This window comes from Fulmarus glacialis, unplaced genomic scaffold (assembly GCF_000690835.1).
Source record: "Fulmarus glacialis isolate BGI_N327 unplaced genomic scaffold, ASM69083v1 scaffold5955, whole genome shotgun sequence".
NCBI classification, from domain to species: Eukaryota; Metazoa; Chordata; class Aves; order Procellariiformes; family Procellariidae; genus Fulmarus; species Fulmarus glacialis.
Genome location: NW_009214811.1, coordinates 51,513 through 64,486, shown reverse-complemented (window position 1 = coordinate 64,486; position 12,974 = coordinate 51,513). Strand labels below are relative to the sequence as shown.

The following is a 12,974-nucleotide window of genomic DNA, read 5'->3' as shown; positions in this document are numbered from 1 at the left end:
CCTTAGGCTTCAGAGAAGCCTTTCTTAAAGGTTTTTGTTCTCCAGTCTACTGAAGCCAGCCTATACTTCTATTTAACTAATTTCTTAATATTAAATAGTCATGAAGGGAGGGATATTCTCATCACAAAGGTATGGTCAAAGATTTGAAATGGCTTCCTTATGTATGGTGATGAAATAGATTGGAGCTTTATGTTGAAAAAGAAAACACCTCAGGAGGGAGATGTATAAAATCATGAGTGGTGGTGAAAAGATGAACCAGAACAATAACAAAGGCACATCAAATGCAACTGAACAATAGTTTAAAGCAAAATAGTGTTTCTTCACAAAATCTGTAATTAGCTATGGGATGTGAATACTGATTGTGTGCATAGGTTCAAAAAGTGATTGAACAAATTCTTGTAAGTTCTGGTTGAATGTGAAATTCGAAGACATCGCCTTTTGATTCAGGAAGTCCCTGAGCCTCAAATTTCAGGAGGCTAGGAAGGTTGGAAAGCAATCAGTATGGCCGCCCTATTCTCTCACTCTTCTCTTGTCTGCTGCTGGAAATAGCTGGACCTCCGGGACAGCTGGTTTTGAGTTGTATCTCTTTTACCCTGTATTCTTATTTGACAGTTTTCAGTGTGTAAGCTAGTCGTGTCATTTATAAAGGACAGTTTCCATGTGTCTGAAAACATCTCAAATAGTTATTTTTATTTTTCTGACTATTCATAAATAATTTTAAAAGATGCTAAGTGCTGTTTACTGTATTTAGGCTTTTGCAGCCCAGGAGGACTTGGAAAAGACCAAAGAAGAACTGAAATCTGTGATGTCTGCTCCTCCTCCACCTCCTCCCCCACCAGTTATTCCTCCAACAGAGAATGAACATGATGAACATGATGAGAACAATGCTGAAGCCAGTGCAGAACTGTCTTCTGATGGTGTCATGAATCACAGGAGTGAGGAAGAACGGGTAACAGAAACACAGAAAAATGAACGCGTTAAGAAACAGCTCCAGGTAATAAAGATTCATAGTTGTATCAACATAATTCAGGCTTTGGGTTTTCATTCTTTATTTGTCAAAAATCTCATTGAAATTACAGCGTGCCAAGGAAACAGCCTTTTTATGATTTACTAGGTTTATTACTGATTTACCAACCAATATAATTCATAGTATTCTAGAAGTGAAATAGGTAGAAAGATTGGATGTAAGATAGTGCTTTATAGCTTAAAAGTATTAGTGTGTTGTCACATTGGCCAGTAAACATTTCTAATAATTATATAATGTCCAGGACACTGAATGTTAAAACATAATGCTTTCCTTTCTCAATACTGAAATTCATTAAGTGGTATGAACAGATGCTTGCTTAATAGTATTTGTGTTTGTTTGCAGTCATTCAGAGACGTAAATGCAAAAACTGAATTATGCCCATTTTGGATTAATTTTATTTCCCTGAAATGGAGCATTTCCTCCTAGACTAGTCTTACCCCTCAAAGTATAATAATCTGTTAGTGGTAGCCTTTTGCCTTGTTACAAAATGTCTATTTGGGAAGGAAATAAAAGAAATGGAAAGCTGCTGCTTTTTCTGGCAGCAATATCTTAGTAGCATGTATGTGTAATATTCTTTATGTTTGGCCAATGGCTGAACAGGATCAGAGAGATAAACAAGAACTGTCTTTAGTCAAGCAGAAATTGAAAAAATAAGGTCATTCTCCTGCTTTATTCTGCTGGTCCCTTTCTTCTTGGATGTTATGGTATGAGGCCTTTTTTTTTTTTTTAGTTTGATGCCCATACTTATGTAAGGAAAGAATCCTATGCTCTCCTTCTTTTTCCCTCTGCAGTCTTTCTGATAGACCTCATAACTTGAATTATTGAACAGCACAACAAGTGTTTCATAGATTGGCATTCCAGAAATCCTTATCCAAGTTGCAGAATAGTTGTTAGAAATTCCAGAATCATTAAAGGATTAGTCAAAGCACTTAAATGCAAATATTTTATTCAACAGGCTTTAAGTTCTGAGTTGGCTCAAGCCAGAGATGAAACCAAGAAAACACAAAATGATGTCCTTCATGCTGAGAATGTTAAAGCAGGCCGTGATAAGTACAAGACTCTTCGACAAATCCGACAAGGCAATACAAAGCAGCGTATTGATGAGTTTGAAGCAATGTGAGAGCTGTTACTTTGCATATATGTTCCTCGTAAAGCTGAACCACCACCAGAGAAAAAAGCAGGCCTTTGCAGATTTGATGGATTGCACCCCACTTTGCCAAAGCACTTAATACCAGTTTGACTACAGTGGCTAGAAGACAAATTTAGGGGAGGCTATTCAACAGTAAGGCAGTCTGTCATCCCTAGCTTTTCTGGGGGGAGGGTGTGGAGAATGATAGCAGTTTTTTCCCCATCATGTTTTCAGTTTCATTGTTTCATATTTTTATTTTGGAAACTGATGTGAAGTATATAATGACTGACAAGTGTATGTATGCTTAAGCGTTAAGAAATAGAAAGAAGAATGGAGCTGAACCTAAACTGGATAGGTACTATTTCAGGATTAAGTTTGAAATTACATTTTTCAATGTAGCTACACCATTAAGAGTTTGATGTTGCTGGCATTCAGTTTCGTTTTCTTTTTCTCCCAAGTGAAATTCTCTGGTGTTTCATGTCCTGTCATCATTGATGGTTTTCTTTGCCTACCTGTTCACAAAGGTCTGGATGGCAGGTGGTAGTTCCAGGAAATATTTTAAAATGGAACACTACCTGTGGGCAGCACGTGGCTGCTGATAGGCTTGAATAAGTATTGCTTTTCCTAGGTGATTCTTTTAGATGCGCAAAATGTTCTAACGCAGCAAAGGGGAAAAAAAAATACAAAGCTTCATGTGCTATTTGCTTGTAATTATTTTATTTGCAGTAGGGAGACCTGGACCTTTCTGGCAAGGGAGCATATGAAAACATCAGTCCCAGGGAGGGGACAGTATCCTACCTCACTACTATATACATGATGACTGGTCCTTCAAACACTATGAAAAAACCCGTTTAAATTGACTGTCACCACATAGTGATATCATAGAATGCTAGCAACCCTTACTCCTAGGATTTTGTTTTACTTTAAGATGGATTTATAGTGCTAAATACTGTCTAACTGCCTTTTGTTGAGTTGAAATTGTAAAAGCATCTTGCGTGTTTTAAAGCTGTAACCGGTCACTGGTATACTATCTCCTGGGAGGGGTGTAGAATGTGTGTGTGAGTTAGTTTGTTTTTGGGTTTCCAAATACAAAATGAAAGTTCCCAGAATTGGAGTAAAAGTGTTTGTAGCTTCAGTTTTCAGTGAAGCTAGTATTGTAATCGTCATATCTGATGTCAGATCACTGTTATTAAGTCCTTTCCCTCTTGAAAAGGAGACCTGCTTTTTTGAGAAATTTGCTTAGAAATTGAGCTTTAGAAATAACTTTACAGTTAATGTGGACTGCAGTTACTCCTTCTGTTATAGTACCCTAGTAAATATCTACAGTGGAAGAACCCTGCTTTCTCTGAGGATGGTTCAGCTCTTTTCTGTTTGATATTATGCACTCATAAATTTACACTTATCTATTAAAATTTGCCATTTTATTAAACATTTTTTTCATGCACAATAGGTTTAAATTTCTTATGAACAGTCCAACTAATTTTTTTTTTATTTTGTGGAGTTAAAGGTTGGCTATGTGGGGTGACATCACGAAAATAAAATAAAGATACATTAATATATTTTTGGTTTGTGGGGCTAAACATATCTGGTTGACCTTGAAGACTGATGTGCAGATGGTGTGCACATGCTTCAAAATGCTGCTTGGTGGAAGTTGGTGTTTCTACTTGCAGTGCATTGTAAGAACAGTTTTTGTTTCATAGGCTTCATACACTGAAGCTTAAGCAAATTTCTGAAGTATTCAAACAGTTTGCCATAGCAGGTGAAATACTGCGCTTCCAGTGAGTTTTCATTTTTCCCTGGAAAGTGTGCACTAACACTGATACATCAGTTTCAGTGTTGGGAAAAAACACCAGTGAAATTTGCTGTTCATAAATCTACAATATATAGAGTAGGGCTAAATGGATTAGATCCATTTATAAAGCTGTGTGATTTTTTTTTTTTTTTCCTAAACAACCAGGAGCAACCATTTGTAATACGGATTTTCACAATGAACAAAGTGGTAATAGCTGCTGTCACCAGCAGTTGGGAACACTTACTGGTGCGGAAATACTAAGAATACATTTAATGATTACTTGGTGAAGTAATTTTCCACATGCTTTTTCCTTTAGCATCATGTTTTGTGTTGTACAATTAAGCTACAATTACATCTACTATTTTGGATAACATTCATTGGTTAACAATAAAGAGATACAGTTAATTTCTTTGAGGTCCATTGTTGTTATTTAACACACTTTTTTCTGGCAACTTTGCTAAATGCACTGTAATAGCCTTTTTTCAGAGCAGTGTACAAATTTTGATCATCTTTTGTTTCACACTCTGGTCAAAATGAAATTTAAAAAACAAAAAAAAAACCAAAAAAAAACCAACAAAAAAACCCAAACAAACAAACAAACCATTTTCAAGTTGTATCCCTAGAGAATGGTACTCTCGTTAAGAAATTACCACTTACAGTTGGGAGGAAGCACTGGTGATTGTCCATTCAAAACAGGATGTGAATCATCAGAGCAAATTGGCTTTCTTGAGAACAGAGGGTAATTTAGCCACATAAGAGCTCTGTGGGTAATATAAGAACTTTCAATCACTGCCTACATATTGCTTAGCCCCAGGTTAAGTGAAATTTAGTTTAATAGGTCAATGTCTTAAGCATTGAGAAACCTTGATGTGGTTTTTTGATTCTGCACATTATAGTGGACAGTACTGTCAAATATGAGCATGGCCATATGCTTTAGATAATGGCAGGTTTATGGGCTCTTTCACCTGTCTAATACACTTGGAAACGGCAGGAACTGTCCCGTATAAGTAGGCATACAAATTAATCTGCTAAGCAGCTCTCACATGAATTAGACCTCCTCTCAGGTGACATTCCATTCTACCTCGTATTTGTTTGGCCTTGCATTCAGTACAAGCACATGACTCTTTTTGTTACTTCGTATAGCAGAATTGCTATATGAGTCAAAATGTGTGTACTTGATACTTTTTACCATGTGTATTTCTAGTTTTATACTTTTCTCTTCTTGGAGCCCCTCCTGCCTGAAGCATTAGATTTGAGGTTTCTCATTTATTAGAGAGCTTCTGCATGGGTATGTAGCTTCACAATATTGTGCTTGAAAGGGGAGGTAAGTGCTTTGAAAGGTTTTTTTGGGGTTGGTTTTTTTTCCCAATATGCTCTTGAGGTGGAGAGAAAAGGATACAAAATAGTGCCACTATTTTACAGGCCAGACTAACACAATCACCCAGAATGCCTCGATGTGAAAGATGATGTTCCATCTTCTGGAAGTAGTCCCCTCTGCACATCAAAACCTACATTTTCTGTTGGTTGTACTCTTCGAGTATGTGTTTCTTGTATACTATGTCTATTTTGTCCAAAATGGAACAAAAATGTCTGCCTTTTTAAACCTAGTTTGGAAAGCATTATTGTGCTTTTGCCTCTTTCTTAAAACATGTGCTCTAGGGCTGTTCAAGTAACCTGCTTAAGCACCTCTGAGGAAAAAGGACGTTTGTTCTAAATGAAAGTACCCCAAATATATCTTCTTCATTTTTTTAAAAAGAAAGAATAGAGATTAAAATTATTAGTTAAAACCTTTTGCTTTCGAAAAGGATTTTTTATGCAAGCATTTTCCGTGTCTGTTCACATGTGGATCATTTAAAAAGTCTTGTTCTCCCCAAGGCATCAGATCAGTTTCAAGAATCGGGGATTTTAACAAAGATGATGTATCCCAGTGGGATGAGGTTGTTGATGCTAGTGTTCATAAAGATACTTCCTGGGTAAAAATATCAACATAAGAAAATTGAAAGCTTCCTTACAAAAGAGCAAAGTTCACTTATTAGTAGAAGTTGTCTCATACACATAACGTAATGTATCTTGGCTGGGTGGTAAGATTTTCCTGGAAAATGTAGTAAGTGTCAATGGATCAGCATACAAACTGCGGTAATTTCTTTGACCCCCTCAGAGCATATTCTGTTTGTGCTTAGAGATGGAGGGTACATGCCTCCCAGCCGACATGCTGTGCTGGCTGGTCGGCTGGGTGGGTGGCTAGGAGATGGTTCTGGCTGGCTGCTGTGGGCACCTGCCAGGCGGTGTGTCCCTCTGCTCTGCTCCCAAGCAGGCCATGCAGCATCTCTTTCCTCCCCAACTAAATGGTCTGCAAGCGTGAGTTTTACATGACTGGTCCTTCTCCCAGTTTGGGGACCCAGTCAGCAGCAAGGAGCAGCTCGGGACTGGAAGGGATGGCATAATGGTGAAGAGTAATGGTAGAGGACTATGGGGGGCGGGGGGGGGACCAAAACCTTGTGGTGAGCTAGAATCCTTAACTGGTCCATTTATTCACATGTCTTGAGGACTCCTTTTCAGTGTATTACTGCAGCATCCAGAAATTCACTATGTGTGACCTATAATTTGTTTAGCAAATTCAACAGCCAATTTGTTAGAGGGAGTTGCACTTTTCGTATCACAGAGCTGAGAGCTGAGCCCAGATCTATAGGCATAGGCCAGTTACCTTATTTTGTTTTGGTTCATGGAGACTGTCACTTGTGTTCACTTTACTGTTTGCAGATTCTGAGTTGATAAATTACTCCTTTGGAGCACAGTTAGATAAACTTTGACTTGTTTTGTTTTTTCTTCCTTCACTGCACAGAGATTGCTGACATATCAAATATATATGTTTCAGTTAATGCAAATGAAGTGGACTCACCAATGCCCAGAAAACCTCCCCCACAAAACTCCAATCCCAAACCATCAAATTTCTTCACAAGAAGAGACCACAACAGTTGCAGCAGTGCCTGCAATATTCTAGATATTCAGGAAGAGAGAGATTATGCCCACATAGCTCATGGTTTAGGGAGAGACAAAGTTAGCAAAGGGAAATGGAGCATTTGGAATTGCTGGGATTCCATTAGGTGTTTATATTGGCTTTGTACATAATGTGTCAGAGTGTTTCTGTTCACAGCAGTAGGCTTTAGGCAGCAGAAGAAACGGGGGGAGATGGAAATGCACGTCAAAGGAGGCGGCCTGGTTGGTGCAAATATTCCTAATGCATATGTGCATAAGAGTTAATGTTCCCTGTGCTCTGGATAAGTGGATCAGGTGAAAAGAGATCAAGCTCAGAGGTAGGACAATTGCATTGCTGCTTTTTGCTTTTTTGGGTTTTTTTTTTTCTTTGCTTTTAAACTACCTTATTTACACAAGAGGAGTTGCAATTATCTGAGTATTTAACTGAAGGCTTTTAGAAAGCCTGCTGCCCAGCATTGAAGGGTCTTGGAGTTCTTAAGGCCATGTGTACCCAGGCTGGCCTCTGTATTATAGCTTGCTAAATTTCAGCAGAAGACATCTTCTACATTCTGATAATTTTGCCTTAGGGCATTTCTGCCTTGACAAGATAAGAGTTGTGTACATGCACGGTTCTAGCTGCCCCGTTGCTTGTTCCAGCAATGTGAAACCCGTGTGTGCCCATGTGAAACAGTAATCGCATGACAGGTTCCATGTGCAGATATGCTGAACTCTGCGGGATCCCATATCAAGTCTACGGCTCCCTGTGGCCTCAGCTTTCACGCTTCTTAATCACCCTTGATTTCTTCATTAAACTTAATACAGTATTTAACTTCTTAATCTATAACTTCAATAATATTCTACTAAGCTGAGCTTCCAGTAAATGGTTAACTACTGTGTCAAGTGTTTTCTTAAAATACGTTATACTGATGAGTTGAAATAGTCTAGCTTTACTTTTATTTAAGCAGCACTTCTGATTAATTAATAATCTCTATGAATATGGTACTTGCAGTCGTATTGGCAGAGATTCATTTGCATCGGGGCTGGAGCTGAAAACTTTTCTGCCAAGTGCACTTCGATCTTCAACAAAGTAAGTTGAGAATGTGTAGGTAACATCCAGAATACAGACGGGTCTGTCCTGCTGCTGCCTTTATCACTGGGAACAAATTCATTTACGTTTGAGTGGGCAGATTCAGTGTTTAGGGATTTGGGACAGGACAGCAAGCTTGTTCACACATTAGAAAAAATTCTAAAAATGATAAGAAATCTTCATATCACTAATCTGCACTTCTGCTGTATGTTTCCTGTCCTTGATAGTCTGTCTTCAACTTAATTGATATTTTGAATTCTTGGATCTCTTCTCTTGTTTCAGGCATCCGTCTCGCTGCTCAGTGCCAGTTGTTGTACTTCCCTGTACCATTTGAAAACACAGCTCTTCCTCTTTCTTCTTTTGCATTTGGGATCTTATAGTGTTGTTTTCAGCAAAGCTGGCTAACTCATCATATTTAAATTTAGAACTATTACTGCTACTCTTGGAACAATCTCTGGATTAATTTTGGCTACACATTCTCTTATCAGGCATGGTATATGCCACCTTACAGAAGAAATAACTGTATTGAATAGTTAATAACTGCTAGTAGCATTCTGAAGAACAGAAAATGTCAGAAAACAAGTCTGTTAATGCATGCAGAAAACCGGAGAAGATCTGAATCACAGTGTTTATACCCACGAGGTTCAACTTTGAGCCTAGCCCTGGTCACGCACACAAGAGAGCACATGGAAGAGAAATTCTATGCTTTCATTGTGGAGCTTAACCGTCTGTCTGGACTATGCAAGAGAAAGCACTGGAATAGGATGGTTATGCCCGCTCAAACAGCAGAGCAGTTGGGCACAACTGCATGGTGCTGTGGCTTTGCTTTTCTGCACAACAGTTGTCCTGAATGTAAAAATACTAAAAAGAAAAAACATGAAATAGTTGACTTTCCTGGTTCCTTATTAAAAAAGAGTTATGGTTATATACCTGCCTGGCTTTGAACCTCATCTGCAGGTCACCCTGGTAAAAGCTGAAGTCCTCTATAGCATAAGCGCAGATATCTGAGGAGTTACCCATCCGTCTGCACTGACTTTAAGAAGCAGTGGCAGCTGTGGGCGGGGGGGGAAGATCTCTTACCTGTCTCTGTTCATTTTTATATGGGGCCATGAAAATAAATTCTGGAGAACCTTCTTTCAAGCAGTGACTTCTATATGCTTCATGTGGCCCTTTTCATATATATTTCTCCCAGTCTTTGAACTGGTTCGTCCTTATCACCTTGCTTTACTGCTGCTGGTTTGTTTTTTTTTTGTCCTTGCTAATGTGTCATGCCATTTATTTCATCTGAAGAATAGATTTCAGTTTAGATCATTGAGAGCTTTAATGCACATAAATAACCTTGTTTCAGTATGAGAATGCAAATTAAGACAGGGAAGGAAGATGTTGCATAATTATTAGTTAAAAAACATTGTGGGGAAAAAAAGTTTAAGCCCTAAGACTTACTGAAAGAAATACGTTGCATTAGCTGACTACTTAGACTACGGGGTGAAAACAAGAGGCAGGCAGCTACGTATGGCAAGGTAGACTTTTTCTCAAACTAAATTTATGGTAGCAAAGTACTTTGGTAAAATTCACCAGGCTTTTTATTTATTTATTTACTTATTTATTGACATTTGCTGGATTCTTTAGAGAGCAGTGGAGAAGAGAATACCGTATATTTCTTTCTTCAGTCATGTCCTTTAATTACTTCTGTTGTGGCTTATTCTATCAATTTAAGAGTAAAAATGCCTTTTTCCTCCCCAGTGATTTTGTAAAATTGTTTTGCCTATGACACTGCAACTAGCTTTGCAATCTGGAGCTTAATGGATGAAACTATTTTCTGAGGGAAAAGTAGTATAATTTGCTTTGCATTTAACTGAGCTTGATAATTTATATATAAAAAAATACGTATCTATAGCATGGTTAAACTGGAGATTTCTAATACAGTGTGTGGCATCAGGCCTTGTAATGGCTGTATGAAAGTGAAATACACAAGTTGCTACTTATTTTTTGTATAGACTTTGATCTTGAATAGTTTTAGAAATCAAGCTTTTTAAAGCTAACTGTGTTTAAAAAATGATTTAAAAAATATTACAGCATGCAGAGTTCAGTTTTGTCCTTGATATCAAAATTGGATCTATTTACCTGCATGTTTGTTTTTATCCTCCTGCAAAAGCCAGTTGTTTCTGGGGATCTCTTTAGTACCAGGAAACATTTCAGTGCTGCCTTCCCAGGCTACAGTTTCACTCTCTGCCAGAAGCCTGTTTCTCTTCCCCACCCCTGGCCAGGAATTGCTGTCAGACTTCTAAAACACCAGAGCGGTTTTAGTACTCTAAATCTTAACCACACGTCTTATTTGCTTATGCTCAAGCCCTGGAAGTTCCCACTGACTCTCTGTGCCAGAAAATGATTTGTGTGGGAAACAGGCTGGGGTAGAAAATTTGTCATGACGTTCCTACATGTTACGTGCTGTAGCTGCACTCTAAATGTAAAAATGCTATTGAGGGCTTCTTACTTTTGAATAGCAACTCATTCCCTATGCTTACTGAATGACAAAGAGAATCTGGTAATTCAGTCTTTTTCCTGATTCCTTTTGAATAAAATTCTGATTTATTAATACTTAGAACTGAAGTGTTTCTCTAAAACAATCAGAATGAGAGGTTTGCACTACAGGAAGGCTGAATTTAAAATACTGATTGTTCTTTGCCTATTCATAATATAAATATATTTAAGGAAGCCATTCTCTAAAAGGAAAACATTTTTCAAGCCACTTCAACAATGAATTTTCATAAAAATCAACGTGGAAAATTTACATCTTTGAAATGTGTCTTCACTCAAGCAAATTTTGACTCATTGTAAAGATTTCCACCAGGGAACTTTAAACTTTAGGAGAGAAATAAGTTTGAGAGAGATTCTTTATGCTGCCCTCACCTTTTCTCCAAAAGGCTCATGGAAAGCAATGAACTGAATAAACTAAACCCCAGAGCTTATACAGCAAATGGCACGTGTGCTGTGCTAAAAAGAAGAGATGTCTGAAATCGTATTGGCTGTGATTGAATGTTCTACAAATATGTCCTATATTTGGTGTATTTATGCACAAGGCATCTTATTTCAGCCACCTTTGGGAGCAGTTTTAACAGTCTTACCTACGTTGCACTCAGCTGTGGTTTGTGTTATCTGCATTAGCGAATTAGTCCTTTAAAACTACTCCCTGGGTGGATTTTAGGTTAGGTTCTTTATAAATGCTAAAATTTGCCATCAAAACTGTACTGGTATGTGCAAGAATTTGACACTGGCATGGAAGAGTAGGTAAAGAAAGTTGGACCTGCTCCTCAAGCTGAAAGTCAGTGAAGATGGGTTCTGGGTGTCCTTGGGGGCCTTGGCCTCAAGAACCACGTGTTTCTTAAATTAGTCTTTTCTGGTGCTCCCTCATTCTGCTGACATCTTGAACAAAGTTCAGTTGGCAATTAAATTCAGGAATTTGATACTTTTCAGAGTAGTTACAGGGAGCAAAGTATGGCTCTTATGATGTTGCTGCATAATTCTGTTTATTGTTTTTGTTGAGTATCCTTTTGCTAAATCTACTTGATCTCTCTGTGTCTTTTTGTGCAGGTTACAAAAGTACGATCTCTTGCAGCCGTTAGGATAGGAACAAGGTAAAGATCAGCAGAAGACCTGGGGTCTGCCAAGGCCTGCCATTGCGCTTCTGTAAATCTGGACAGTTTACAGCGCTTTAAATTAAGTAAGTGCTGCCTGGTCTGTGAAGAGTTTTCTGGAAGGACCAGGAAGTGCTGTTACGACATTTCGTTAATGTTTGGTTCTCTCATGGTCTCTCTAAATCTTTCCTTTGTTGTCTTTTCCCAGGAGAAAATTGGCTTTTGAAGTATTTAAGCTGTTGTTCTTCCCAGAAAAACAGGAAATAATACTAATATGTTAGTCTTTAACATGTAATGGGACGTGTTAGAGTGAACGGTGATGTGACCCTTCAAAGTGCTCGGGGATCTTGTAGGCTTTGCCCACAGAACAATGTAGTGTGGGAAGCCTGACTCTATATCCAGCCTGGGTCAAGTGAAGTAAGAGTAGATACTTTCCAAGTTTTATTGGTTTTCTACGCGATTTCTAATAGCCTTGTTGATACGTTAATAGCGTCAGATAATTTTCTAATGTAAAACTCCCGATTTACTATGTCTGTACATACATTTCCAGTGTAAGCACCCGATGCTACTTGCCTTTTTGTACGCTGTTAGGATATGCATACTGTGTATACGTAACTGCACCCTGCACAAAAGCCTGAATAAATGGGTTTTAATGTTAATCCAAAGAATCACTATTCATTTGATGATCAGTGTTGCTTATTGCTAGACTGCACCATTTTTTTCGTTTCTCTGAGAAGTTTAATTCATTTTGTGGCACCGATCCAAAGTGGAGTTTCCAGGTATACGTCTTGTCCTGTGATCAGATAAACCATGGCAGGCTGGATTTGCAAAGAGTGGATCGCTCTTGAAGAAAAAGATGGGAGCTGGTAATTAAGGCAACTGAGTAGATGGACACCTGAATTATTCCCAAATTCAGCTAGCATCCTCTGGGAATATACCAAACCTTGGAATCATTTGTGCTCCTCGTGGTGCCTTCCTGCACAGTGGCCTCCTGCGTTGGGAACTGTGCAGGTAGATCCATCGGAGGACTTAGATCTGAAACAGTGGCTGTCAAAGCCTTACAGCACGTGTCCGAAACAGTTAGCTGAGACCTGCCCAAGGAGGGAACTGCCTCAGTGCTCTGCAAGCCTCCCGTTGGACCGGGACGCTGCATCGGTGCCTGCTGCTGTGCCTCCTGCAGGCAGCCCCCACCGCCTGCGGGAGCAGCCCTCCGACCTCGCTGGTATGGGGGGCTGTCTGCAGTGGGCTCTCCGTCCTGGCAGGGTCTGGGGCCGCATCCCCCACCCCTCAGGACCGTGGGTGGGCGGGGGGGGCTGTGGGGCAGCGCC

At 39.0% G+C, this 12,974-nt stretch overlaps 1 protein-coding gene across 1 annotated transcript in view; it reads left to right on the top strand.

The window, feature by feature from the left end:
• Positions 1-12,299, top strand: part of RDX (radixin) — a 31,049-nt gene extending 18,750 nt beyond the window's left edge. Inside the window, exons 11-13 of the mRNA XM_009578699.1 lie at positions 752-994; positions 1,983-2,143; positions 11,603-12,299. Of these exons, the coding sequence (XP_009576994.1) occupies positions 752-994; positions 1,983-2,143; positions 11,603-11,639 (441 nt within the window). The 3' untranslated portion in view covers positions 11,640-12,299. The remainder of the gene's footprint in view (positions 1-751; positions 995-1,982; positions 2,144-11,602) is intronic.
• The last annotated feature ends 675 nt before the right edge of the window (positions 12,300-12,974 follow it).